General features: G+C 47.4%; 1 protein-coding gene across 1 annotated transcript; it reads left to right on the top strand.

Moving 5' to 3' along the window:
• The first annotated feature begins 415 nt into the window (after positions 1 to 415).
• On the top strand, positions 416 to 26214 carry LOC8024233 (calmodulin-beta). Its single transcript, XM_029967882.3, is given in 6 exon segments — positions 416 to 546; positions 3534 to 3564; positions 5871 to 5883; positions 5886 to 6014; positions 10271 to 10513; positions 24388 to 26214. Coding segments are annotated over 6 exon segments (555 nt in total). The 5' UTR covers positions 416 to 436; the 3' UTR covers positions 24417 to 26214.

Raw genomic sequence — 26214 nt, 5'->3', positions numbered from 1 at the left:
CCGAAGGTTGGACATCGAGGGACGATTGTGCCCGAACTAAAATCGGTTCGAACTTTGATATAAAATAACGGTTCGGAGGTCTAAAACGAGCACCGCCGACCTCGCAGGACGCACCACCCTTAGCAGACAAACCTTTCTGCAGCCCGCGTCGACGCATTGCAGGTGAACGCTGACCAATCAACGCACACAGCAGCAGCCTCTGGCGAGCGCTGTCAACCGAACCGGTCGCATTTCTACCCTAATCCGCGAGTAAAAGTAGTATCTCCTAAAAGCCACGTTCGTGTTTAAAAAATCAATTTTTAAAATTAATCGTATATTTTCACTCAACTGATACGCTTAAATAACCTCAGAAAGTAAGGTTTAGCTTGATTGCACGTCTCTAAAGTTTTGTCAGTGGTGTTGCGCGGCGGAGTGATACAGAAGAAACGAGAGTCGCATGTGGCCGATAGATTTTCATTTTAGTGTGTCCGTCGTTGTAGGGAAAAGGGTGTTTCGGTCGGATACCGCTCGTCGAGCTCGGCTCCAAATCCAGATTCATCCGCAATGGTAAGTTTGTTTTTCGCATCAAAATCGACGTCGATGTGTTCTCGACGTTCCATCGGACCTTTCTGTGCCCTTATTTCGATCTATTCGCGACGTGCGCCGGTTTCTACGACTCGGCTTCTCAGAAGATACGCCGTTGCGGACACCGCAGGGCAGCTTTGCGTAGTCCGTGACAGACAGCCTCTCCCAGCGTAGCGCCGGGCTCGCACCAACGCGAATACACACGCACGGACAGGGGTAGGCACCCTTTTTTTGCGGAGAAACTTGCACGATAACCCGAGCGGCGTCTTGCGCTTGTCCGTATTTTTCTATTTATTTTTTCTCGGAGAGTTTCCGGGGCGGGGAGTCAGTGACACCGCTAGACTGCATCTGCCCCCTCCCCCTTGACGTAGGTCCCCCTCTGCAAAGGCCCTTCCCTCCCCCTTACCGCAGTGCACCTGCGATTAGGCCTAGGTACGAGTACGGCAAGTGCAAACTTCTACACCGACGGAAAGTTCGGTTCTCGCAATTTTCAGACCGGCGTACGTTTCGTTGAGTCCGTTAGTAATCCTTGCGCCTCAAGGTTGCAACACTTGTCCCGTTCCACGAATCCTTCGACGCCGGGGAATGCAAACACAAGCCGGGTCGACGTAAATGTTTCCCTTGCTCAAATCGATTTGGAGATTTTTTTTTTTTTTTTTCTACTACTTGGCGTCTTCGAAGTGCTTGGGTTAAGCGGTCAGCGTCCTTTCATAGCCAACAAATAAAAAACAATTTTTTGTTTTGTTTATCAGCGTTCGTTTGCCGGTGTTCGCTTGGGAGTATCCGACCAATCCCAGAAAATAAAACCGACACACCGGTGATTCTGCTAGACCCGTTATCGCATAACTCATTCAACGACATCGGCTCTTCCGGCCGCACTGCTGCAACAAGCAGTCGCTCACTGCCGTTTCGGCACGTACCGCCTTTTTTGTTCTTCCTTTTTTTTTCTCTCCCATTTCCTTTTGTACCGGGTTTTCTTTGTAGGTTCTTCGATCTTTGCGTTATTTATGACCGGCAAAGCTTTGTTTGCGCCCCTAACTTAATATTTCTACTGATCTGTTTATCTGAGTGTCGTACGTGGGCGCACAATGTCGTAGCGGTGGTTTTCTACTGCACTCGCAGCTCAACGGAAATAAAATAAAATGAATGGCTACTTTTAAATAGCAGACGACGTGGACCTACGGGAGCCTCTGCACCGCCATTCCGCGACACGAAGTAGGGCGCGATTCTCTTGCGGCCGCGTCAGCATTAGTTCGTGTTCTGTCCCTTTTTGGTCGGAATTCTGTCTACGAGAGAGTATTTCTTTGGATGGATGCTTCGAGTTCCTCCCCTGCGGCCCTGTAGTTGCTCTCCCGTGCGGCGCGATGTTTCGTCGTCACCGGCGAGCTGCCGCCGCAGTGGGTAGCATTCTAATTATAACCATTGTTCTAGCGCACCCAGCGAAGGCTGGTGTGTCGCCTGCGTGCTGTGCGGGGCACGGCCACATTTCCGGTTGACTTTGGTGAGATTCGCACACAAACGCGTCGCGCCGTTCGAGCTTGCAGAAGCGCCCTGGTAAACCGTCCCACAGTCTTCCAACGCAGGTAGACGGCGGAAAAGCGTCACGCACGAACGCGTCGACGCTGACGTGTTTCAGTGTGAATCCGCTGCAGGATCCTTTGGCTTTCTGCAACAAAAAATTTCACGCAAATGTCGTGAACGTTAAGCGACAAAAGGAAAGAGAAACTGCCGAATGCGGTTTTGGTAAGAGTACTACTCGGAGGTTCGCAGCGAACAAGCGGGCTACATCTACGTTTGCGCCCGCGCAGCTGTCGCCGGATTCGTGTGAATGCGTTGGGTGCAATTTGTACGCTTGTTTGTCTTTTTAGCTTGACACTTGGCGTTTTGTGTTTCTGTGGTTTGCTTTTTTATTTCACGTATATGAGCCGGGGAGTTTGTGTGGACAAAAATGGTGTACCGGTTTATGGAGCGGCACTACTTTACAAGAAAAAAAGTTTATTGCAGGGAAGCTTATAGACTCTTCTTTTTTTTTTTTTTTTCTCTTCAAATTTAGTAGTAATATTAGGTTTAGTAGGGACCCCACGAAGTCGTTGCGAAAAGGGCGGCGCCCCGACGGAGAAGCACGCTGATCCGAAGGACACCGTAAATGGGGGAAAACGTGACTGATTTCAAGACGTGAGATCACGACTGACGTTCGCGGATTCTCGCCGACGACTTTCCGCGGTTATCTTTTATCGGCATACCTTCTCGGCTGTACCTAGCCAGGCAGCTGCTCGGGACAGATGTAGGATAGGTGTGGCTCGTTGGCGGTCGGCATTGCGATAACCGTGTCGTTGTCGCAAGCCCCGCAAAAGTTTGCCTTGGTAGCTTCAGTGGGTGACACAACTTGTGGCTAGGAGGATGGATGTTGCGGTCTGCGTAGACTAGGCTGCCCCTGATAATATACAATAAACATGTGAATGAATAACTACGAGCACTTTTGTCCCAGAGACGAGTGCCTGGTGAACATTCAGTGGAAAGCTTTTAGATATAGATCTTTTTTATTAAAGTTTAAATCCCCAACCATCTAAAACATCTGCCTTGCATGTGAGGTCACCCTCCCTTCACACACACACACTTGAGCTAATAAAGCAAGCTTGCTTGAGTTCAACTTCGGTCAAGGTCATTTGCCATTTCTGAATCCTTCCAGCTCAGTTGTCAAAAATGAGACACCCTGGAAGGCCTCAACACTTGTCTAGGGAAGCTGCTTCAAGGCAAATAAATGAATGAGGTTCCTTGGCGAAATGTTCCTTGCAAATTTGAACTTCTCAGCTTTTAGAGAGCTTCAGTGTGAGGAATTAACAATTGACTATTCGTCGTTTCTCTGAGGAATTTATCCTTGCTATTGTAGTACTTCTGCTCTCCGAGTTTGACTGTTGCCTGGTGATGTCGATAATGCATTGACAGTTTTCTTGTTGGTGTGCTTTCAGGCTGATCAGCTTACAGAAGAACAGATTGCAGGTGAGCTTGCTGCCTGCTTCACTTGGAACGATGAGACGACACCTGAATGTTAAATATTGCAAACACGACGGTTTGTGTCGTGCAGTCAATTTTCACAGTATTTTTAGACAGTTTTCAGAGTAGTGTGTGGAGAACAGTTGGGCTTCAACTGACTATTCCAAACTTCGATTATCCTATGGTCCAAGGAGCTCTTAAATTTTTAGCTGTGCAGGTCGCAGTGTTTTCGACTACTGCCTGCAGCAGGATGGTAGGTGAAAAGACGAAACTTGCTTCAACTTAGTTTACTGATGGCGGCAGAATTTTTAACTTGCAAGGAGAAGGCTGAAATGCGGTAGATAGAGGACTGCTCGAACTCTAGGCGTGACATGATAGTTATTAGGCAGGACGTAGCATCGCCGCTGGAAGTCTCGGATAAGCAGATGACATGCGACAGCTGTACTCGTTTAAACTTCAAAAAAGAAAAGCAAGTTTTACAAAATCTAATGGTTAAAAAAAAAGAAGAAACAAAGAAAACCTTGAACAGGTACAAATATCTTAATTCCCCACATAAATGGGGTGAAATCAGTAGTATTTTGCGAGGAGCCACCTTCTTTTTTTTACTTCAACCTTATAGTTAAAGCGAGTATAATGCCTACCTCTAAAAAAAAACAATTACCGCTTTATAGCATTACGTTGAAAATACAATTGAATGAATGTGGATGTTTTACGGGAGGGATTGAAATAGCAAGCTGTCTTGGTATCTTAGCATTTCCTCGACAGTTTTCTTTGGGTGGTGAAGGTAGTGTAACGAAGTAGACACAAGTTGTCCATGATCCTATGTGCTGGGCACTTCATTCTTACTAAAAAGACTCAAAATGGCCAGCTGTACGATTAGGCAAATAATTGGGTATGTATGTATGACATGGGTATGTATGACAGACCATCAAACTGTAAGGAAGTTCCCAAAAGTTTCAACCCCAAACGTAGCTAAGCTGCAACGAGGAAGGAGTGAAATTGTCTTTTGCAGTTCATGGGAAGCCCTTGGAAAATCGTACTGCAATTTTGGTTATCAGGCAAACATTAAGTACAGTCCAGTGTTGGGTTTTCTGGGAACGTTTCTTCCAAAGCCAGGGACTTTGGTAGATCGAGACACTGCCAAGGTTTGTCGTGGCAACTCTCGACGACTCGAGGGCTGTTCAAAATATTTCTAATAGGGCGATTCCGGACAATAAATCAAGCTGCTTGCCCTTTCTCAAGGAAAACTTTGACTGACCTGAGATCTCTAATGGGCAAACACTGGCTTCAGAGACTATGAATCGAGCTGTTTGCCTCTTTTCAAACAAAACTTTTGCTTTCCCGAGATTAAACCATTCTTGATGCTGCGAGCTGGCAGTGAATAATCCAACGCCTCTGCTGTTGCAGTCAACACTGAGCGCACCACGAGAACCACGTCCATTAAACGAATTTTGTCGAATTGAGTCTGGCCAGTTTTTAGGCAACGAGAAAGCAACAACACTTGTCATCCTCTAGACCAGGGGTCTCCGAAACCCAGCATACGGAGCAGGTCCAGCCCTTGGAAGTCTTCGACTGGCCGCGATCATTCCACTGAAGTCCGGCCTGCGACCCGCTTCCACCAGACTTGAGCAGCGCAAAAAGAAGAGCGTGTAAAGAGACGGTGGTGCAAGGCGCTCTAGTCTGTTAGAAAGAATGAGAGAAACTGCATTGTAATGGGTCTTCTCGCCATAGTAATTTACCATTGCCATTGCTGGAATTACCATCCTTAGCCCCATGCTTTGCGTCTGTGTAACTATGTTAAAGTTACATTAAGTTCTCACAAACAGTGCCCTTAGTGTCCTCTGTCGCAACTTTTGCGGACTTCGGCATTAGCCTCCTTAATCTTCAGATTCACGCCTGATGTGCGCTTTGATATATATATGCCTGGCGAGTTTCTTGGTCACAACCGTCGTGTAATGTCATAAGATCCATATTCAATTTTAATTTGACGTACACATATTCATTCACCTTATGTTTTTTTTTTATTACCTGCTTGAACATCAATTTCTACGTTTAATTGCTTACCCAGGTTTATTTACTTGGTTTATCTTGGACTGTACTCCTTTTTTCCGGCCCTAGAGTATGCGACCGATTGCTGAAACGTTTGGAGACCCCTGCTCTGGACCTCGACCCGGGTGTGGTCCAGGACGTAAAAATGCCGCCTTTGGGAATGTTTCTGCCTATCCGCAGCTGCTTTTACCTCGTGTCTAGACTCTGCACACTTCGAGTGTGCCTTGTGTTTGATGCGAACGTTTTGGTGGCTGTGCATGCAGAGTTCAAGGAGGCGTTCTCGCTGTTCGACAAGGACGGGGATGGCACCATCACGACCAAGGAGCTGGGCACGGTCATGCGCTCGCTCGGCCAGAACCCGACGGAGGCGGAGCTGCAGGACATGATCAACGAGGTGGACGCAGACGGTACGACGCTCGCCACCCCTCACATTGCCCGCACGACGAAACCATGATGTCCGGAAAGTGTCCCAAAAAGCGGTCCTTCGATTTCCATCCGACGACGATGTCGCGGAAGCGTCGCCATGTCGCCGACTCCGATCCTGGCGCAGCGTCGCAGGGCGCGATGACGCGGACACTCCTGTCGGAGGTGCGCTCCGGGCACTCTAGATAGCAGGCGTGTTTCGTGGATCTGTCGGAACCTTTGAAGCTACATGGGGGCTTGCTTGTGACATAATTTCCGTGCAGGCTGCCGAGGTATGTGCTCCGCAAAAAGGCCGCCACAATGGTAGCTGATGCGACGCGAGTGAAATCCGCAGGTCAATAGGCCTCTGAAATAAGGTTTGGCAACTTTGTTGACGATCGTCGGAGGGCGTGCTATCTGTGCCTTAACGGACTTTGGCAACGTTCAGGCTGCCAATGAGGAAAGAAAGACGTGTCTAAGCAAATGACGCGAGGGTTGTGAATTCGAAAGATTAGCGCGATGCAACACATAAATTGGGTGCAAGTGCTGCATCTGCATTTATTTTAAGAACGGGTCATTAGTGTGGACGAACTCACCTCTAGAACCCCTGATGTAGCACATTTTGTTTAGAGCTCTACTTGCGTATACACTTGGTGTAGACTGGTTGTTTTCCTGGTATGGGTACTCTTTTCCTCAAACGTCGATGCCACTATGAAGACCATTCACTTTTTTTTAGATTTATGCAGCGGACTGGGTATCCGCTAACAGATTGATCTTCTGATGACACATCCGTGGATTGTCTATCTCCCATGCTCATTCACACAGGAGGAGAGCAGACGACAGCGAGGATAAACTGAACCTTTTGTGACCTTACGCTGTCCCGAAATGCCAACAGTGTACTGTGGCACCGTTGTCGAAGGGCAGAAATGCCATCTGGCACTCTGGCCACAGCGCTATTGCATTGCATTGCAAAAGAATAGTTGCGTGCCGCCGTTAGTTGCGTACGAGGGAAACAAAAACAAAGTGCTGAGCTTAGCGTGAAGTGCTACTAGCCTTACTAACGCAAGGCAAGTACGGTCCTGCTCGAGGAGGCTCTGTGTAGAATCGGTGGGGTTCTGGGTTTGCGAAGGGACGTTTCAAGATGACCTCATGCGCTCAATGCTTCCCTGGACCGCAGCAACCGAAAGCTCTTGTTGGACGGACAGGCAAGATGGATTGAACATGCTAGACAAATTTTGACAAACTTTCAGGAAAAAGAAACTCTTGCGTGTGCTCTTCCAAGTCTATTTTTCGCCAGAAAGGCGTTCAACCACTTCACTCTGCGTTTCTGGACGAGGTACGGATCGCGGTACTCGCAATAGTATTGGTCACATGGTACGGGATCCGCAGACTAAAATTGATCAGTCTGTTGTGTGAATCTGACATCGGTCTCGTTAAGTGGCGCTCATTTACCCTGTAGCAGCTCTCAGGAACAACAGTCCTGTTTTCTAAAGCAGCACGGATGCCGTTAACAACTCGAGACTGAAATGCACCATTTTTGTGCTTCGGAAATGCTGTTACACCACCCCACGCATCGCCACTTCCTTCACGAAGGTCATTCGACAACTTGCGGGACATGGGGCTGGCTTCAGTGGCTCAATGCGTCCACCGTAAGTTCAAACAATATATAGGCACATCGGCAAAAGCTGGTGACGGCTGGCAACACGGACCCTACTCGACGGAATGAGTTTGAGTTGCATCACTGGAAAGCGTACCTTGTTTTAAAACATACTGCGGCTGTTTATTGAGCTACTTAAACAGATTGCATTTTCTGAATACCTGGACTAGTTTTTATTCTACGCTATTGTCTCGAAATTCAAAATGGTTACAGGAAGAATCGGAAATTAACATGATGCCGAAACCAACATTCTGATTTCCGCTCCCTCTCTATAGTGCGTTGCAACTGAAGAAGGTAGGGTGAGGGTAAGACGGGCCAGGGAGGAAGAAGCAGACGGAACGCTGGGGGGGGGAAAACCTCCTCTCTTTAGCGTTGAGTCTGCTTCCTCCTCCCCGGTCAGTCTTGACCTCACCCTACCTTCTTGAGTTGCAACGGACTATAGTGATGCGACGTCGCAAATGGTACAGACTTTTAGTTTGCGCAGGTAGTCTTGGAGTATGACGAGCGTTTTTTATTGCTTTGTGAACGGGCTTCGAGGCATTCTTTTCCCACCATCGATTGTCCTGTAATCGGTTGGGAACGTCGGGGTGTCTAGCGACTGGGAAAACCGGGAATTGTCAAGGAAATTTTAATTATCGGGAAAAATCTAGGAATTGTCAGGGATATTGCCGAAAAGCGAACCCAGTCAGAGAAAATGAGCCGTAAATGCCACCAAGTGCCCTAAGCAAAGACTTAAGGACTTGGGGCAGAAAAATGGGCAATAAATTCTGCTTAGAGCGGAACGTAGGCTCTGCTCACCCGTTCAATGTAGTGTGCTACCCGATGCAGAGAACAGCCGACAAATCCAGTCCAAGCATTGGATTGGATTAAGAGCGTGACACTAGGCTAGATCCAGTTAGAGCTACTATTGTTCGTTGTAACTCAAGACTGTAGGGCAAGGGTAAGACAGGTCGGAGAGGAGAAAGCAGACGGATCGCTGGAGACTCCCTCTTTCTCTCTAGCGTTCCGTCTGCTTCCTCCTGCCCGGCCCGTCTTACCCTTGCCCTACTTTCTTGAGTTGTTACGGACTATAATGTTAGGCCCGCTTCAAACGGGGTAATTTCACCCAGCAAGTTGACGTCGCAATACCAGACGTCGCAATACGTTCACACGCAGCAACCAAATTGCTCCGACTTGCTATCATTATCATTCAATCTGATTTTTCTTGCACTATTTAGACGCACAGCTACGCACCAAAAACATGTTTCTATATCTTTGAATGGTGTTGAGAATACTAACTCTTCTTTCTGAAAAGGTTTATTTTCAAAAACGATCCATTTCAAACCAGAACCAAGTCTTTAGCTGTTATCATCACCGCCACGGGGGTGTCATGTGAAAATATTGCGTCGCTGATTGGCTGCAGCCACTTCAAACGTCTTCAAATTGCTCAGAGTTGATCGCTTGTTCGAGCCGGATCCGATCTCAGCAATTCGTGTCGATCTAGGGAAAGCTAGGGAACAACCCGCCAGCAACCTCAAAGTTGCTGGAAAAGTTGCCCCGTCTGAAGCGGGTCTTAGTAACAAATGGGAAAGCCGCAGACCCCAATCCAAGCCTTAAGCCGAAGGTATCCGAAAGTGTGTATCTGGCGGCCGTGTGGCCATGTTGTCATTTGGTTATTGACTTGTGTGGTTGAACTTCGCGTTTTCATAGTGTTTCCGGCAGTCGCATCTTCACCGACGATGTCGGCAGCAAGGAACTGCTCCTTTAATCTGTACCGGACGAACCCGAATATTTTGGAATATGCAAGTTCGGTTAAGCCCGTGCAAAACGATCCTCGCAGTGCTCAATGCCTTGCGCTCTAATGGTCTGATACATTTAACCGCCTCTACAGTGGTCACGGAATTTCATCTGAAATTGTCAGGGAAAACCTGGAAAAGTTTGAGAATTTCATAATAATGTGCTAGACAGCCTGAACGTGGTTTACTGCCCACTTTGTACTATTTCTGTCGTTCCACTTCAGTGTTGCCAATGGGGGCTCGGTTGTAGGAGCATAATAAAAATAAAAATAATTAGCTTTTTTTTTTATTTAATATTTGGGGGATTGGAGCTGGAGTATTGCTTTCAAGGGATAATGAACAGAAATTTCGAGCTCGCTAAACAAGGCCGGGCGGATAGGCGGGAAGCTGCAAAACCAAAAAAATATCACTCGTATGGCGATACACCTAACGGATTGCCATACTTTTTGGAAAAGAAGTGTGCGAGTGAACCTGGTCGAGGAGGCCGACGAAGCAAGGCACGTCACGATTTCCATTCTCCTCCTCACTACATCCCGTCAAGCTGGTGAACCGAAGCGAGGAGGAGAGAAACAAGGACGCTTCTCATCCTCAAACTCTCCCGGAGGACAGTTACATCAAAGAACTCGCTTGATCGCGCCCTTCTTTTCCAAAAGTACGGCCATCGGTTTGAGATATCGATGTACGAGTGATGTTTTGGAGTTTGTAGCGTCCGGTTCAAAACTTCTGCAGCCTTAATTTGCGAAATCCAAATTTCAATTCAGTATTTCTTTAAGCAGCTCCAGCTACACTGTTTGGTGTCTGACCCCGACGTTGCTGGTGCCGTACCCAGGCAACGGAACGATCGACTTCCCCGAGTTCCTTACGATGATGGCGCGCAAGATGAAGGACACGGACTCTGAGGAGGAGATCCGGGAGGCGTTCCGGGTGTTCGACAAGGACGGCAACGGCTTCATCTCTGCGGCGGAGCTGCGCCACGTCATGACCAACCTGGGCGAGAAGCTGACGGACGAGGAGGTGGACGAGATGATCCGGGAGGCGGACATCGACGGGGACGGGCAGGTCAACTACGAAGGTGGGCACGCTTTCCTTCCCTTGGTTATCCTCCTGCTATGCTTTCTGCAGTTGCTGTGAGGACAAGATCTCCTTTGCCTCTTGTGGAGCTAGCGAAGGTGGCATTCATGGACCGTTAGTCTGCTAATGTGACCAAAGAATGCAGTTACTGTTACGAAGTACCACTCTTAGCCTGAAATGAAACGGAATACCGCATGTCGTGTGCTAACATACCGGAAAATGTTGATAGTCTGCTACGAACAGAGTGCCGCGGCAAAGCGAGACCGAATGCGGGCAGAAATTGCCGTAGTCTGCCATTTTTACCTTGGAAGCCAACGACAACCTGTGCTTCTTTTGCAAATCTTGAGTTCTACTCTACACAAGCTGACATCAACCCATAGATAAAAGGAGCATTACGGACAAGCGCAACGGGGGCCCCAAGACCTTTCTCGTTATTTGGAAATTGGCGAGACTTGCCCAAATTTGTCACATTTTGAACCCTTGAACGGGTCTAAAATATCTCATTGGTTGTTTACGTGCCAGATGTGGCACCACTTTTAGTAGTGATGGACCAAATCTGACGAACTTCAGATTCGGCAAACTTCGGCAAATGCCGAACTTTTGAAGGAAAGTTTGGCGAAGATTCTGCAAAACTTTGGCAAATATCTGCGCACGCGCGAGAACGCGACTAGGCCATGGATTGCAGATGGGCGCCGTGCAGTCGTGCGGTTACCTTCGTGCAGTGTAGTACAACCAGCAGTTACGGCAAGGTGTGAAATAGGCAACGCAGTATAACTGTAGGTTTGTGAGCGAGTGTGGTTCTCTTTAATATTTTTTGCCTCCAGAATAGAAGATCGACCACTAACTTACGCAGTCCACTGCGCAAGTGACATGATGTAGTACATTCTGGATAACGTGATATTCATTTGACCTTTCCAGGGATGCAACGAGGTAGTGGATCATTGGCCGGCAATTACTTTAAAGCACTCCTCACAATTATAACAATTCTGTTTTCAGCTCAGAAGTAGTGTGTTCCGAAACAAAATGTTTTTTCAATTAGTGTTATTTCACGACTTTCATGTATCTGCATTGAACTATGATGCTCGACGTTGCACGCCCGACATTCCTAAATCTCCCTGTCCTGTCCTAACGCCACACTGTCCTAACACCAGAAACTGGCATTTTAAAGGTTAAAAACGAGCCGTTGTGATTATGGGCCTCACACTTTCATGCAAAGCTGACGTCAAGTGGCTCTAATCGAAAGGCATGCTTATTTACAATAAGATTGTTATCTCTTCCAGTGAAGGCGGCAACCATTCCATCCGTTTTAGCGCACAAAAGAATGCAGCGTTGTTGCTTTCATTTTAACAATGTACACACACATGCAGGCTTGCGCTGATGATGCCTCAAAACCGAAACTCTTGTAGTGTTATTTGTGACTGTGCCACGCTCGCTTCTACCCAACCTCGTTATCACGCCGCTTCTGCAAGGAGTTGCTAAAATTGCCTGTAAACACACAAAAACGACACAGATACAATTATCTGGTAGAATATCACCTTGTATAGTAACAACTGTGTCAAAATGCATTACATGTTGCATTTAAGTTAAGGAAAAAACGACGTAAAACCTCATTTTGCCAGAAAAAGCTAAATTTCAACGTTAAGCCTGGTAACAATGTATTTTTGTCAAATCTCTGAAAAAGTTTGGGTTTGCCGATTCCCAAGATTCAGCGCCAAACTTTCAATTCGGCAAAAGTTCGGCCCATCCCTACTATCAGCGTTGGAACTAAATGAGCTCTTTCTGTAGAAATTATAACTTGGATGATTGATGTCCATTGGTTTCAAAGAGAAAAACTAGAAAAACCGGCGATGCTTGTTCACGCTAGCACTGTCGTGCTCTACACACACATGCAGGCTTGCGCTGATAATGCCTCAAAATTGCCTCAAAACAGAAACTCTCGTAGCGTGATTCGTGAGTGTGGCGCGACGCTCCAACCTCGTTGTCACGCCACTTCTGCAAGGAGTCATTAAAATTGCCTGTAAACACAAAAATGACACCGATACAATTATGTTGTACAATATCACCTTATTTAGTAATAACTGTGTCAATATGCATTACATGTTGCATTTAAGATAAGAAAAAGGAAAAAAACTTTTTTTGCCAGAAAAAAATTAAATATCAACGTGAGTCTAGTAACAATGCACTTTTGCCGAATGTCTGCTGAACCTTTAGCAAAGTTTGTAAAAAGTTCGTCTTTGCCAAATCCCAAGATTCGGCACCGAACTTTCGATTCGGCAAAAGTTTGGCCCGTCTCTGACTTTTAATCGGAGGCCGAAAACTCGTGCTCTCACCTCTCGACCAAGATCGGACGGACTCCTGGAACACGATTTTGATTAAGGTGAGAGTGTCCTCGGCGGCCGATTAGACATGGCTTCACACCATGCGCGGAATCAACCGATGTGAAATTTTCTAACCTGCTTGCGCATTCGCAAATTGCCAATATTTTAACGAGAACGTCTCGCCAACATACGGACGGTGGGAGAGGTCTCGCGGCCTCTACGTGCTTGTCCTTGTTACTTCATCCAACGGTCCATGTTTACATGCATACGGCTACCGGACAAGTTGAAACTTTTAAACAAAACGCGGGTCAACAGTGGCCTCCAACGTGAAGTGGCAGATGATTGCAATATCTCACCCTGCCCTGGCGCTCGGTTCGTAGCAGACGATGAACGCTTTCCAGTCTGTTAGCATGTGAGGAATGATGTATTGTGTTTTATTTCCGTCTTACCATTGACTTTTCGTAGCAGACGAACCACGCTGTGCGCTTTGTCCATTATACAGCCTTTGCTTGTTCCGCAGAGGCAAATCAGATCTGCCTCTCGTGGTGGCCAAAATCGGACCCTGGTATGAGTCTCCAAATTACGCGTTTACCGCACACTTGAACGAGGGTACCTCAATTTCTGCCCAATAACATCATGGAAGTGTCACGCCTGTTCTGTCGCGGTTGCTCTGTAGCCAGTTAGTCGACGGAAATCAAGGCCGACACGAGAGTGAACATCGTGACGGTCCTTGTGCCTTTTACAGTGGGCATTTCTACGCTTGACCGCCAGGATTGCGACGTCCAACGGCATGACGGGCCCGTAACGTTGCGGCTGATGTCGTGTGGGTTAGGCTGTGGTGAAATCGTAGCTAGGCGTTCATTCGTGGCGCCGTATTAGTTGCGACGGTCTCGCTGCTTGTTGCTGTGCTGACAGCGGGTCCGACACTTGCGCGCAGTTTGGTAAGAGGAACATTGCCGTCGTATGTTGAGCAAAGAGAAACAATTCAGGAGAGAAAGCTAAATACATACTCTGCATGCAAAAAAAAAAAAAAAAAATTTAAATCTTAACACATTGTTACAAGGCGGAAGTGTCTTAGCACATTGTTACAAGGTGGAAGTGAAGAGATGATAAAGAAAGAGAAGCTCTCGCCTTACAACGAACGTGTGTCAGGATCAAAGAAAAGAGTGACCGTCCAGTTGGTGTTCTTTCTGTTCTGTTCTTCAGTAGGCTAGCGCTTGGTTCTCGTGGAATCTGGGTCACTACAAACGCATTGTGGAAGTTTGTTGGAAATGGTTTCTGCTATATTGAATTACTTGCTATATCGAACTGATTGTAACGTTCCCTGCTGTTTTTTATAAATGGGTTTGACTGTACTGCCGACAGCGTTGTAACGAAGCGCCGTTGCTGACACTGTTTTGCTGAATGAATATCTGAAACTTCGAGAATAACGAGGTGTCACTTGAAAGTCTGAAGACAACCGCTCGAAGGTTCAAAGTGCGACTCCAAAATTCCCGTTAGCATTTCTACACAAGTTTAAGGTTTCTTCATTTACTCGCGTTCGGTTGTTTATTTCTTAATTTACGCCTGGGGTGGGTTGACGGCACTCCTTGGAAGTAAACCTCTTGGCTAATCCTCCATTCAGCAGTTCCCTTACAAGTTTGTGTGGAATGTGCTCATAGAAAGGGTTTTGTGTTTTCAAGGTTCAAATTTGAAGGTATTTTTCTTTGTTTTTCGGTTTAGCGTTTTTTCGGCATATTTTTGGTGCCGGACAAAAAACAGGTGGGCGGGGCAGAACTTAGAAGACGAGAATGCAGCCAAGGTATTCTCCAACCCCAGGGGAACATGTGGACTACTCAAATCTTTGGAAAGACGTCCCAGTTTTGATGAGATGGATACGAAATTAGGAGCTTGGCTCCCAAAGAAAGAAGCAGCCTTGTAGACTGTTCCTAGTCAGTGGCCACACCAAGAAACAGCCCAGGAAAGACCGACGGGGAAAGGACCCCGCAGGGCCCGACACCAGCCCAACCCCACCAAGGGGCACTTAAAGGCAACACTGGTGGGTCGACGACAACCGAGGACATCCCTGCTCAGACAACCGTCACCGCAGTGATATTTGCTTTACCCCCCCCCCCCCCCCCCTCCCAAGGGCAGACCCCTGTCAGGGGGCTTATTCCTCAGTAGAGGGATAATCGCCAGAGCCTGCTGCTGCAGCGTACAAGCTGGCCGGACTCACCACGAGTTGGTAGAGGCTGACTTCTCACGTGGCGACAACCGCGGGCGCTCGCGCCCCAATAACCCATACAGCCAGGGATGCTACTAGATAATTTACTTAAAACCAAACCATCTAAAGGACAGAACTTGGACGTCGGTCAGTCAGCAGGGATTGCCGATGTTTCGAACCTGTCAGCTTGTCCTTCCTTTGATCCTCCAGCATACACCGAGCTCGGGTCTCTCCTTCTCGTCTTCACTCTGCTGATCCCCGAGGCATGCAGGTCATTTTGGACAATGTTGCTTTGGCAAAGAGAACGGGCTGCTAAAGCCTCGACCCTCTGCTCCCTACTCCCTGCCTTGGTGCATACCTGCCAACTCTTCCAAATTTTTCGTAAAATGTACGAATTGGGACTAATTTTACGAATCTTGCTTCAAATCTTACGAAAAATGTATATATATTTTTTTGTAATTTTTTTTTTTGTAACTTTGTTGTTTGCGGTATCTTGCACCGCCACAAGGGGCGATAGGTACTGTCCACAGCAGCATCATAGTTTTTACTATCAGTCTATCCGGTGGCCACAGATCGAAAACCAATCCAAAGCTTTGTTCGTGTGTTTGGCGGTGCACGTTGGTTCGGCGTGTTCAGACGTTGTTGGGGCCTCGTTGTTTCGGCCAGTTTGAGGCGAGAAGTATGGCGTCTGTGTTTGTTGCACGTGTAACTGTAGCATTCTCCTGGTCACTGTGGCTTCGCGGCGCAATGCCGAACTCGAAACCTCAAAAGAGGTACTTTTAGGTGTTCCTGAAGTCCTACACGTCGAAATTTCCGTGCTTCGTGCCGCCCAAAAAGCGAGAGAAGTTTCTATTGTGTAGCACGTGCACGTGTGATGTAAGCATTTCGCATGCTGGCTAGGCTGACATTAAGCTGCATATCGCTTTGCGTAACTCCCCCCCGCCGCAGCCGTGCAACGTTTACGAATTCCACAGTTCCACAGTTTGGCAGGTTCCACAGTTTGGCAGGTATGTAAGTGGCACAAGCTATCTCCCGTTGTAAAGGATATAACAGTCGTAATCTATCCATCCATTCATCCTTTTACTTGATGCTTCTTCTGTCTATAACAGTAGAGCATTCCCCTTTTTGCACTGCAGTTCTCTTATTTTATACACCCCCTTTCCCCGCTGACTCGAGGTCCCCATCACTTTGGCAAGTCCCCAAGATGTCCCGACACATCCATGCCCCAAATGTTGTGGGCGCATCAAGGCGTCCAACCGAACGCAAGTGTCGTGCCAATCGAGCTTTTTGATTGGCAGGTCCCTGCCATCTGCATCTCAAAGCCGTGAAAAAGCGTTTTCGTCGGGGATTTTAGGTAGCTGCTATCTGAACTCCGTTCCACCTTACGACAGACCGCAGCAAACCCCCCCCCAAAGGCCAGTCCGATCTAGTGCTGTGCGAGCGTCAAACGATCTTGCGGCATGGGGTGGAAAGGCTCGTTGTGTCGGCCGCAGTGTAGTACGCAAAAGAAAATCATCGCACCTGCCCAGGCTTGTCCGGTTCGGTGAACCTTGATGGATAGATGCGTACTGCTAAACCCTTTGTTTCTTTTGGCGGCTCATGCCAACCAGCCAGGGTTTTTTTTTTGTATAAAATGCTCACTAGGATATTTTCTCGGCTAACAAGTGTCCTCTCTTCGAGGGTTTTTCCACAAACAGCCTGTTGAGGGCGTCCCGGCACTTCTCTGCCCAGAGGGGCAGATTCTTGTTGTAACATAACGACTTTTTGACCTTTTTGTTATTTTCCGTAGAATGTCCACACAAATTGAAGGTGCCAGTATTGGTAGTTTCTTCTCATCATCTCGCAAATGCTGTCATCTCGCAAATGCATTCATGGTCATGTAGTGATTGAGTTTGAAAGGTGTTTCAATTTGCCTAGCCGCCCCTTTGTCGGTCAGGCTTGCCAAAAGGCAAGAAGTTAGTTTTGCTGTGCCACATTGAGCTAGTTCGATTTGCACCGCACGACAGTTTTTTGCATTTTTATCTCTAAAGGGTATCGAAAACCCACCAGATTTGACCATTCAGGTTAGTACCTCAAATGAGCAGCTTTCAGTGGACCAGCCCTTTGATTCTGAGAGAAATACTGAACAAGCTGGGGGATAGCTTGTTTGCACTAACAGTACCACAATATACGTTAGCCAGCATAAACAAGCATGGAAAATGCTAAAGCTGTCGTTCTATCATGTACTATGTGGGCTATCTTTTGCATTCACCAAAGGAGTACACTCCATTCTGTTCAGTTAGCTTTATTGCATGGCATATACACTAACCAGTTTGTTTAGTGAATTGTTCCGGAAGATATCTCTACAGGCTCATTTTTTATGCATTAGGCTAATACGAGTGGCACGCTGAAATGTAGCAGAGTGCATCCCAAGAAGTGTGAGAAACCAAACAAAGTTGGAGGAATACTGAATTGAAACTTAAAATTAACTTCTTACATTTGGAAATAAGTTAAACGTGATCAACTCTATCTGCTAATGACAATTGCATGCTTGTATTTCACACAGTGGCTGTGTTTCGTTCTAACGGTGCATCTCGGGATATCCATCATGCCCGCAATGTCGTCTGCCTCCCTAGGGCCAGAAGTACCGTGGTTCAGCGTTGGCTTTTGCTGGCGCCGACGCGTTACTGCTTCACTTAGGCTGCCCAAGGACTGTCGGCAAAGCCGGCGGAGTCGTTCGCGCCATGACAACACTTGGTGCGCGTCGTCTGCTCCGCTACTTGGCCAATATGGCGACATCGGCAAAGTCCATTTTGGGCGCGAGCTCAGTGCCCTTTGAATGGGACGATGCAAGGGGAGATGGTGGTAGATTCCTCGCCATGTTGTCCTAAGGCGCTGGCAGGACCATACGTGACGTCAGTTGGACGAGGCAATTGCTGCTCACCCGATTTACCTCCGACGGTATCGCAATGACCAGACTCGGCGATAGCGCCACCTTCACGGATACACATCACTGCAAAGGTGCCGTGCCATGCCAGTGGGCATCGTTTGTTTAATAAAGCAAGCAGCGAAACATGCGGTCCAGTGAGTCAGCACGGTGATCGCATTGCTCATTTCAAGCAGCGCATCGCATGGATAGTGGTGTGACTGCAGCATTGTCCTGCCACCACCAAGAAACGCTTGCACCACAATGATTTCGCAGCATTCCTTGTCACAAGGGCGAACAGTAAATGAAAAAAGGGACGCAATTTCGGTGTAGAGGAAGCTTAAGCCAGTCTTGATGGGATGTGATTTTCCGAGCGAAGGCACGGAGCACAGAGAATGAGACTGTACAATTCTCATATCGTCACACAAAAGCTACCGTGCAAAAAGGATTGCATGTCAACAATTTTGTGACTCGACTTGTCTCAATGGCGAACGTTAAACGAATAAAGAGATGCCATCGGCATTGCTTTCGCCTCGTCGAACGATGCTTTATCCAAGCGGGGGCACTTAGCACGTCGACGGCCGCTAAGTTGGACGGTGAGACACTGTCTGAATTCTCGCATCGTAGCACAGAAACCACTGTGCACAAAGGCAGATACCGGCACAGCTCTGCAGTGTGAACCCAAATTACTTCCGGGAAGTCGGCGGCGTTACTCAGCGAGAACGACGTTGAAGGGAGTGCACACCAGGTTGAAAAAGATGGTTGATTAGCCCCTGATGTCAGTGACAACAAGGAACGAGTGGAAGCGATATGGCTTGTGGAGGGAATCCAAGGTGGCCAACTGTGCTCTGACTAGCTAATCCCTACTAGTGAGCTTATCTCCCGTATAGTAACGCTCCCGTTGGAGGCCGATGCCGTCACGGCATTTCATTGAAGCTTCATAACCAACATCCAGGTGGTTTTAAGTTATCTTTTCAGTTTAAATTTTTCTTGCATTTTCCTATGAAATATAGATCTTTGTGAGGTTCTACTGCTACCTAAGTCATGTGTAGCAAAAGATGGGCTTCATAATTGGTTTTCATACCCCTTTAACAGGTGCGGACCATGCACACTAATGCAGTTGCTGGCTCAAAACAAATACAATGCGGGGTCTGGAAGCACTTTGCTACGCCTACATGTGAACAAAAGAAATTAAGCTGAGCTAATAACAAACTCGCATACATTTTGTATGTTGGAGACGAAGTAGAAGCTAAGAAGTCTACGGACAGTGCTAGTTGTGCAGAACTGTGCCTTGCAGAAAAGCAAGCCTCTGCACGCATGAGCAGAGGCTTGCTGGAAAATACCGTCTTTTGCGCAGGGCTAACCTTTTTGTATATCCTTTGACTTCAACTCTGCACCTCTCTCGAAATGAATCTGGGACTATGGCACTCCATGAATGTCTTGAAGCCCTGGGTGTGCTGTGTGTTTTATCTGCACTGAGATGAAGTTCTGATGATACCTTGCTCATGTCAATAGCAGCAACGTAACGGCACAAGAGTTGACACCGAGACGCATCATGGTGTTGGACAGTTCTTTACTGAATTGACATGGAGGAGTCTCATTGAGAGGAGTAGGGCTGCAGTGTGGTTTATGGTGACCCAAGCTCAAGCTTGAATGGTCTTGCCATTCAACCATTTCTTGCTTTGACAACTTGAAGCTGTTAGGCAACAGAGTTTTGGGTTGCACCATTGCGCATCAATCCCGGGGCGGTCTTGATGCCAGACGTTTGTTGGGCACATAAGCCACTAAAACAGACTTGCCGACGCCTGCTGGCAGCTGCAACGTTGACGGTTCAAACCGGGTGGAGCAGAATTATAGTGTAACAGCTGAGAAAAGAGGCCATCGTCACTCCAAAGCTCACAGGGCCACGGGAGCTGCAAACTTTCCAGACCAATTGACCACCTGCCTTTCGTCGCTTGACCTCGCTGTGCACGCGAGTGCAGACGAAGGCAGATGCGGAGAAAGATTGTTGGATGACTGGTCCAATGAACACGTAGCTTCTACTGCCCGTTCAGATAAGCGGTGAGCAGAATATAGTCATTCTGCCTCGGACTGTTGGATGTTAGGGTGATGAGACGAGCCAACCTCGACGGAATGCTGCGAGAAGGCTGTGCATGATGGTTAGCAAGGTGACTCTGAATGTAATGCTTTTTTTTTGTACCAGTAGAATAGATCAATTTCACCAAGCGTTCTACGCATGCATGATGCCACCCATAGCTTTACTTTGTATCTAAGTGATGGCGGTGCCTGGGACTGCTCGTGCCACGCTGTGCTTCGTTTGCACAGAACCATAGCAAGGTTGTGGCTCTGGCAGAAAAACTAAGGTTCACTTGATGTGCCGAAACTGGCTGGCAAAATGGTCTATACAAGAAACGTGTGCAATGCATTTTGTCCAGGCTGGAATTCAGCTTTTTCGTCGTTTTTAAGGCCTACATAATATGCTCACAGCAGCAAGGCTGTGTTGCTTTGGCAGCCAACCCTCACTATTACTGGGAAACTTTTTTTGTTCTGTGTGCTCCTCGCTCTTCAGCCTAAGCAGCTTTTTTTGACTGTGGTTTGAAAATAATCCGAAACTCTACAAGCTTTGATTCATAAAGCTCGTGTATCTTGTGGCGTCTCCGACCAAAGTTGTTTTAATGTTCATCCTTTCATAAGTGATAAACTTGCAAATTACATTTGTCAACCACTCGGTGTGTAGTCATTATTCACATTTGGGTGATTTTTCTGGTAGTGTAAAAATTTGCCCAAATGATGGAAAAGTAGGTTCAGGAGTGTAAGGAAAGTGTATAGCAAATGGGGGTGCCGCGGTGCGTAAACATCACCTGGCCTGACAATGTGGTGTGGAGAACCCTGGTTGGATGGCACATATCATTACCTGGATTCAGTTTAAAGGATTGCTTCCAGTTGCAGGTAGCACAGTTTATCCTCCTTGTGGCTGTTTCTGTGCAGATTTTCACAGGCTTATGCGACCAGTTCTTTGGGGCTTTTGTTTTACAGTAAAACCTCGTTATAACAAAACGGGATATAACAAACTAATGGATATAACAAAGCAATCATAATTCCCCTTGCTTGCTAATAGTGGGAAGAAATGGACATGGGCTATAACAAACTAATGGTTATAACGAAATAATTACGACTGCTCCTTCAACTTTGTTATAACGAGGTTTTACTGTATTTACAAATTTTGCTTAAATGAGATTGCTGCAGAAAAGGTCTCTGCTTTAGTTCCAAGTTAGTTTGCCCTGAGAGTTGCACATACTGCCCTTAGAGTTGCACGTACTGCCCTGAGGGTTGCACATACTGCCCTGAGGGTTGCACATACTGCCCTGAGGGTTGCACATACTGCCCTGAGGGTTGCACATACTGCCCTGAGGGTTGCACGTACTGCCATGAGGGTTGCACGTACTGCCCTGAGGGTTGCACGTACTGCCCTGAGGGTTGCACGTACTGCCCTGAGGGTTGCACGTACTGCCCTGAGGGTTGCACGTACTGCCCCGAGGGTTGCACGTACTGCCCCGAGGGTTGCACGTACTGCCCCGAGGGTTGCACGTACTGCCCCGAGGGTTGCACGTACTGCCCCGAGGGTTGCACGTACTGCCCCGAGGGTTGCACGTACTGCCCCGAGGGTTGCACGTACTGCCCCGAGGGTTGCACGTACTGCCCCGAGGGTTGCACGTACTGCCCCGAGGGTTGCACGTACTGCCCCGAGGGTTGCACGTACTGCCCCGAGGGTTGCACGTACTGCCCCGAGGGTTGCACGTACTGCCCCGAGGGTTGCACGTACTGCCCCGAGGGTTGCACGTACTGCCCCGAGGGTTGCACGTACTGCCCCGAGGGTTGCACGTACTGCCCCGAGGGTTGCACGTACTGCCCCGAGGGTTGCACGTACTGCCCCGAGGGTTGCACGTACTGCCCCGAGGGTTGCACGTACTGCCCCGAGGGTTGCACGTACTGCCCCGAGGGTTGCACGTACTGCCCCGAGGGTTGCACGTACTGCCCCGAGGGTTGCACGTACTGCCCCGAGGGTTGCACGTACTGCCCCGAGGGTTGCACGTACTGCCCCGAGGGTTGCACGTACTGCCCCGAGGGTAGCACGTACTGCCCTGACAGTTCAGAACGCCGTCCTGAGAGCTTTTAATGCTTTGCCCTGAGATTTTAATGCTTTGCCCTGAGATTTTAATGCTTTGCCCTGAGAGCTTAAAGATGCACAAAACTAAAGACGTTTCTGAGATCAACTGTTCTTGGCGATATCTTATGGGCTCCAAGCATTCTAGAAATACAATAGTTATGAGTGTGCGATATCTATTTCACTACTAAAAATGGGATCAAAGTGTCCCATGCCCCTTTCCGAGTGGAAAAATGACTCCGCTTGTGATTGGCTGACACGTGCGCTTTGTCACACCGCCGGCGCCTCCGCTTAAAGTCTGCTCCAGATTTTTTTCGCTCGGAAAGGGGCTTGGCACAAACTTGCATCACATTTTTAGTAGGGAAATGGACGTCGCATGAGATTGTTCGATTTCTGGGATGCTAAGATTCCATAGAATGAGTAGTTACCAAGAACAGGCAGTCTCGAGCGTCTTTAGTATACCTTTAAAGAAATCCTGAACCGAAATCTGGATTCCCCAAAACACGAAGCAAAAGCGTGAAACTGGATGCTACAAACACCAAAACAGCACTCGTACAGCGATATCTCGAATGGATGACTGTATTTTTCAAAAAAGGAGGCGCATTTGGCAGGAACGTTGACTTCATGTTTCTCAGAGAAGGAGAGGGAAAGGCCTCGCATCTTCTCCGCCTCGCGGCCTTGAGGCATCGAAGCGAAGAGAGGAGGAAGCTAGGTATCTTGACGGTCACGCGCCTCGTCGGCCTGGTTCAATCTCAACTACTTTTTTCAAAAATACGGCAGTCTATTCGAGATATTGCCTTACTAGTAGTGTTGTAGGGATTGTAGTGTCCCGCCTACATCTCCAGCATTGTTTTTTTAAATCAAAATTACGGTTCACCATCCCTTTAATGAACAAGCCCTTAAACTTTAATGCACCGCCCTCGAAGTTGAATGTGCTGCCAAGAAGTTGAATGCGCTGCCAAGAAGTTGAATGCGCTGCCAAGAAGTTGAATGCGCTGCCAAGAAGTTGAATGCGCTGCCAAGAAGTTGAATGCGCTGCCAAGAAGTTGAATGCGCTGCCAAGAAGTTGAATGCGCTGCCAAGAAGTTGAATGCGCTGCCAAGAAGTTGAATGCGCTGCCGTCGCGTCGAATGCGCTGCCGTCGCGTCGAATGCGCTGCCGTCGCGTCGAATGCGCTGCCGTCGCGTCGAATGCGCTGCCGTCGCGTCGAATGCGCTGCCGTCGCGTCGAATGCGCTGCCGTCGCGTCGAATGCGCTGCCGTCGCGTCGAATGCGCTGCCGTCGCGTCGAATGCGCTGCCGTCGCGTCGAATGCGCTGCCGTGAAGTGTAATGCGCTGCCGTGAAGTGTAATGCGCTGCCGTGAAGTGTAATGCGCTGCCGTGAAGTGTAATGCGCTGCCGTGAAGTGTAATGCGCTGCCGTGGGCGTTGAATGCGCTGCCGTGGGCGTTGAATGCGCTGCCGTGGGCGTTGAATGCGCTGCCGTGGGCGTTGAATGCGCTGCCATGGGCGTTGAATGCGCTGCCATGGGCATTTAGTGCATAGCCCTCAAAGATGTATTCAATGCCGTTGAAGCTGAATGCAGGGGTGCCCAGTTGAGCCTTTTTTTTATAAGGTTCTACTTGCCTGCATTTTGCTGTACCTTAAAAAAAGTGCCAAATTGTTCATTTGTAAACAAATTGCAGATTTGTTTTCTTTCTTTTTAGAGCTTTCATTTTTCTTTGGCAACTGTGGCAACATATATGGGTTTAACCACCAGATTCCAGTCCGATCTAGGTTTGCGGCTCCACGACATTGTTCAATGCCAATTGCACCAACGGACCTGATGCAGCACGGCTTAGTTGGTTTTAGTGTCATTTCAACATAACCAAGCAAAAGTAATTTTTTTGTGTTCGTGTTCAGAAGTTTGACACTGTTTTATAGAAGTGTGTTCGCACATGGTTCCCATTTCTTTAACATGCTTGGTCGGGATTGCTTTGTTACGCATTTGTGCCTTTGTTTACCCCATGATGCGATTTCTTGATCGGCAATGCAATTGGGGGCACGGAATATTTTGATTGATCCAGCTTTTGTTTGCTAAATTGGATTCTCAAGCAGCTAGAATTTGTTACGGCGTCCACCACCGACCTTCGAATTGAGTGTTCTTTGAGTGGGCAAATCTCAAAATGAAGTTGCCAGTGGAGAAAAATTTGTTGCACTGTGCAATTGGAAGGATTGCACCATATCTGTAATTGATGGGTGATCACCTTTTCACTTTTCTAACCGTTACGTTTTTCTCTTTTCAGAGTTTGTAACAATGATGACGTCAAAGTGAACAAGCTGCGTTTTTGGGGGAAGGAAAAATATTCTGGTGCGACGAGAAGAAAAGCGGAGGCAAGCAGCTGCAGCGTTCGGCGATTGCAACGCGTGCTCCTACCACCCTGTAATTAACTGCGAGAAGAGTGAAAAAAAAAACAGTATATATGATTTTTTTTACCCACTTCATTTTCTTTTTGCTCTGTCTACCAACCTCCTTTGACACTTTGTTGTGGTCCCCCCTCTGCCTTCTCACCAGGAAACTAAGACAACAACCTTGAGGTGGTCTATTCTATATATATACACATACACACACGCTACAAAACCGGAAGCAGAGAGCCTTTTTCCCTCCTTTTTCATGTTTCGTGGAAGTAGGCTAAAAGGTCCAGATTGCGTGACTGAAACTTGTTTTCCCTTGCATATCTTTGAGGTTGTAGCTTCAAATAATCTTAATGTTTCTTCGTTCACATTTAAGAACTTGTTTTGCCGAGTACGGCAGCGAAAAGTACCATGGCTTGGCACTTTTTTTTTTGCACATGGAATTGGAGTGAAGAAAAAAAAAATTGATAGCTGGAACAGTTGGCGGGGGGTGTTGAGTTGTGATCCGTACATAGAGATAATTCAAGTTATATATATATATATATATACATATATACAGCGCAGAAGTTTTGAGGAAATGGTCCCAAGTTACACTTAAACCTGCTGCATACACTTTTTTTTTTTTTTGTGGTGGTGTTAAGTAGAGCATTGGGCAGAAAGTGTTGGGCTGTTTTTTGGGACGCATTGAATTTGTGTAATCTTTTCCGTTTGCCGTCTTGCACATCTATTCCGCATTTGTTGTTCCCCCCTCTTTCACTCCCTCCTCTATCTTTGTCTGCAATTTTTTTTTCTGTGTTAGGTTGAAGACTTGTTTTACTAAAGAAAGTTTTTTAAGACCTCTGTTTCTGTGTGTGTACTTTTGGAAGGCGACTAAGACCGCAAGCTGACCCTTCTCACATCTCCTTTTCTGCTTGAGTATGTTTACAACCCGGTGGATATTTTCTTGCGCCCTTAGTCTTGTGACAGTACGTAGGGACCCAAGATTAAGGTTTTCGCAACTGCGAACTTCCAATGGTGTCGCACCTTGCATTTCTTGGAAGGAGGCTCGATCTGGCGGTTTGAGACCTCAACGAATTTCCTACGAAGTCAGTTTTGTCATGCAACCTTTTAGCATTTCTTTTTTCATTAATAATTTATTAAATGCTGTGCTATCTTTTTTTAACCTGCCTTTTTTTTGTAGCTAGAGCAATGAATTGACGTTTTTGAGGCTGTTACATCTATACCCTTTTGAACTCCAGTTTCCTTTTGTGACTTGGATGAAAGTAACATTCCATGAATTTTTCCGGAGTTTCCATCGTCAAAAGGGCGGGGTTCGGGAGTAGGTCTACTTTGACATATTTTCTTTTCGAGCCTTTGATAGCCTCTCATCGCTGACCAACAGATTGCCGAGGATTTGTAGTGCAGGACTTTTTGAGCTTGGAGAATAAATACCCTCCCCTTTTGCCTTTTTCCTCCCTTCAGTCTTTGGAGAAAGACTTCATCATCCAATACCTTGGTTAGTTGTGAGCCTCGAATTCTCGTCTTTACTACTGACAAAGTGAGTGCACTCGGAATACTGCTAAGCGAGGTTTTATTTGGCAAGGAAAGTAGCGTGGATTTAACAGACAAGAGATGTAAAGACGAGCGAGAAGAAATGATGGCAAAGGTGGGAAATTGCTTCTGGCAGAAGTGCGGTGTATCTTGAGCGGAGATTTTTCAATAAACGATGCTTCACCTTT

This window comes from Ixodes scapularis, unplaced genomic scaffold (genome assembly GCF_016920785.2).
Source record: "Ixodes scapularis isolate PalLabHiFi unplaced genomic scaffold, ASM1692078v2 PGA_scaffold4__175_contigs__length_147842914, whole genome shotgun sequence".
NCBI lineage: Eukaryota > Metazoa > Arthropoda > Arachnida > Ixodida > Ixodidae > Ixodes > Ixodes scapularis.
Note: the sequence above shows the minus strand (reverse complement) of the source record. Positions and strands in the feature narration are given on the sequence as shown.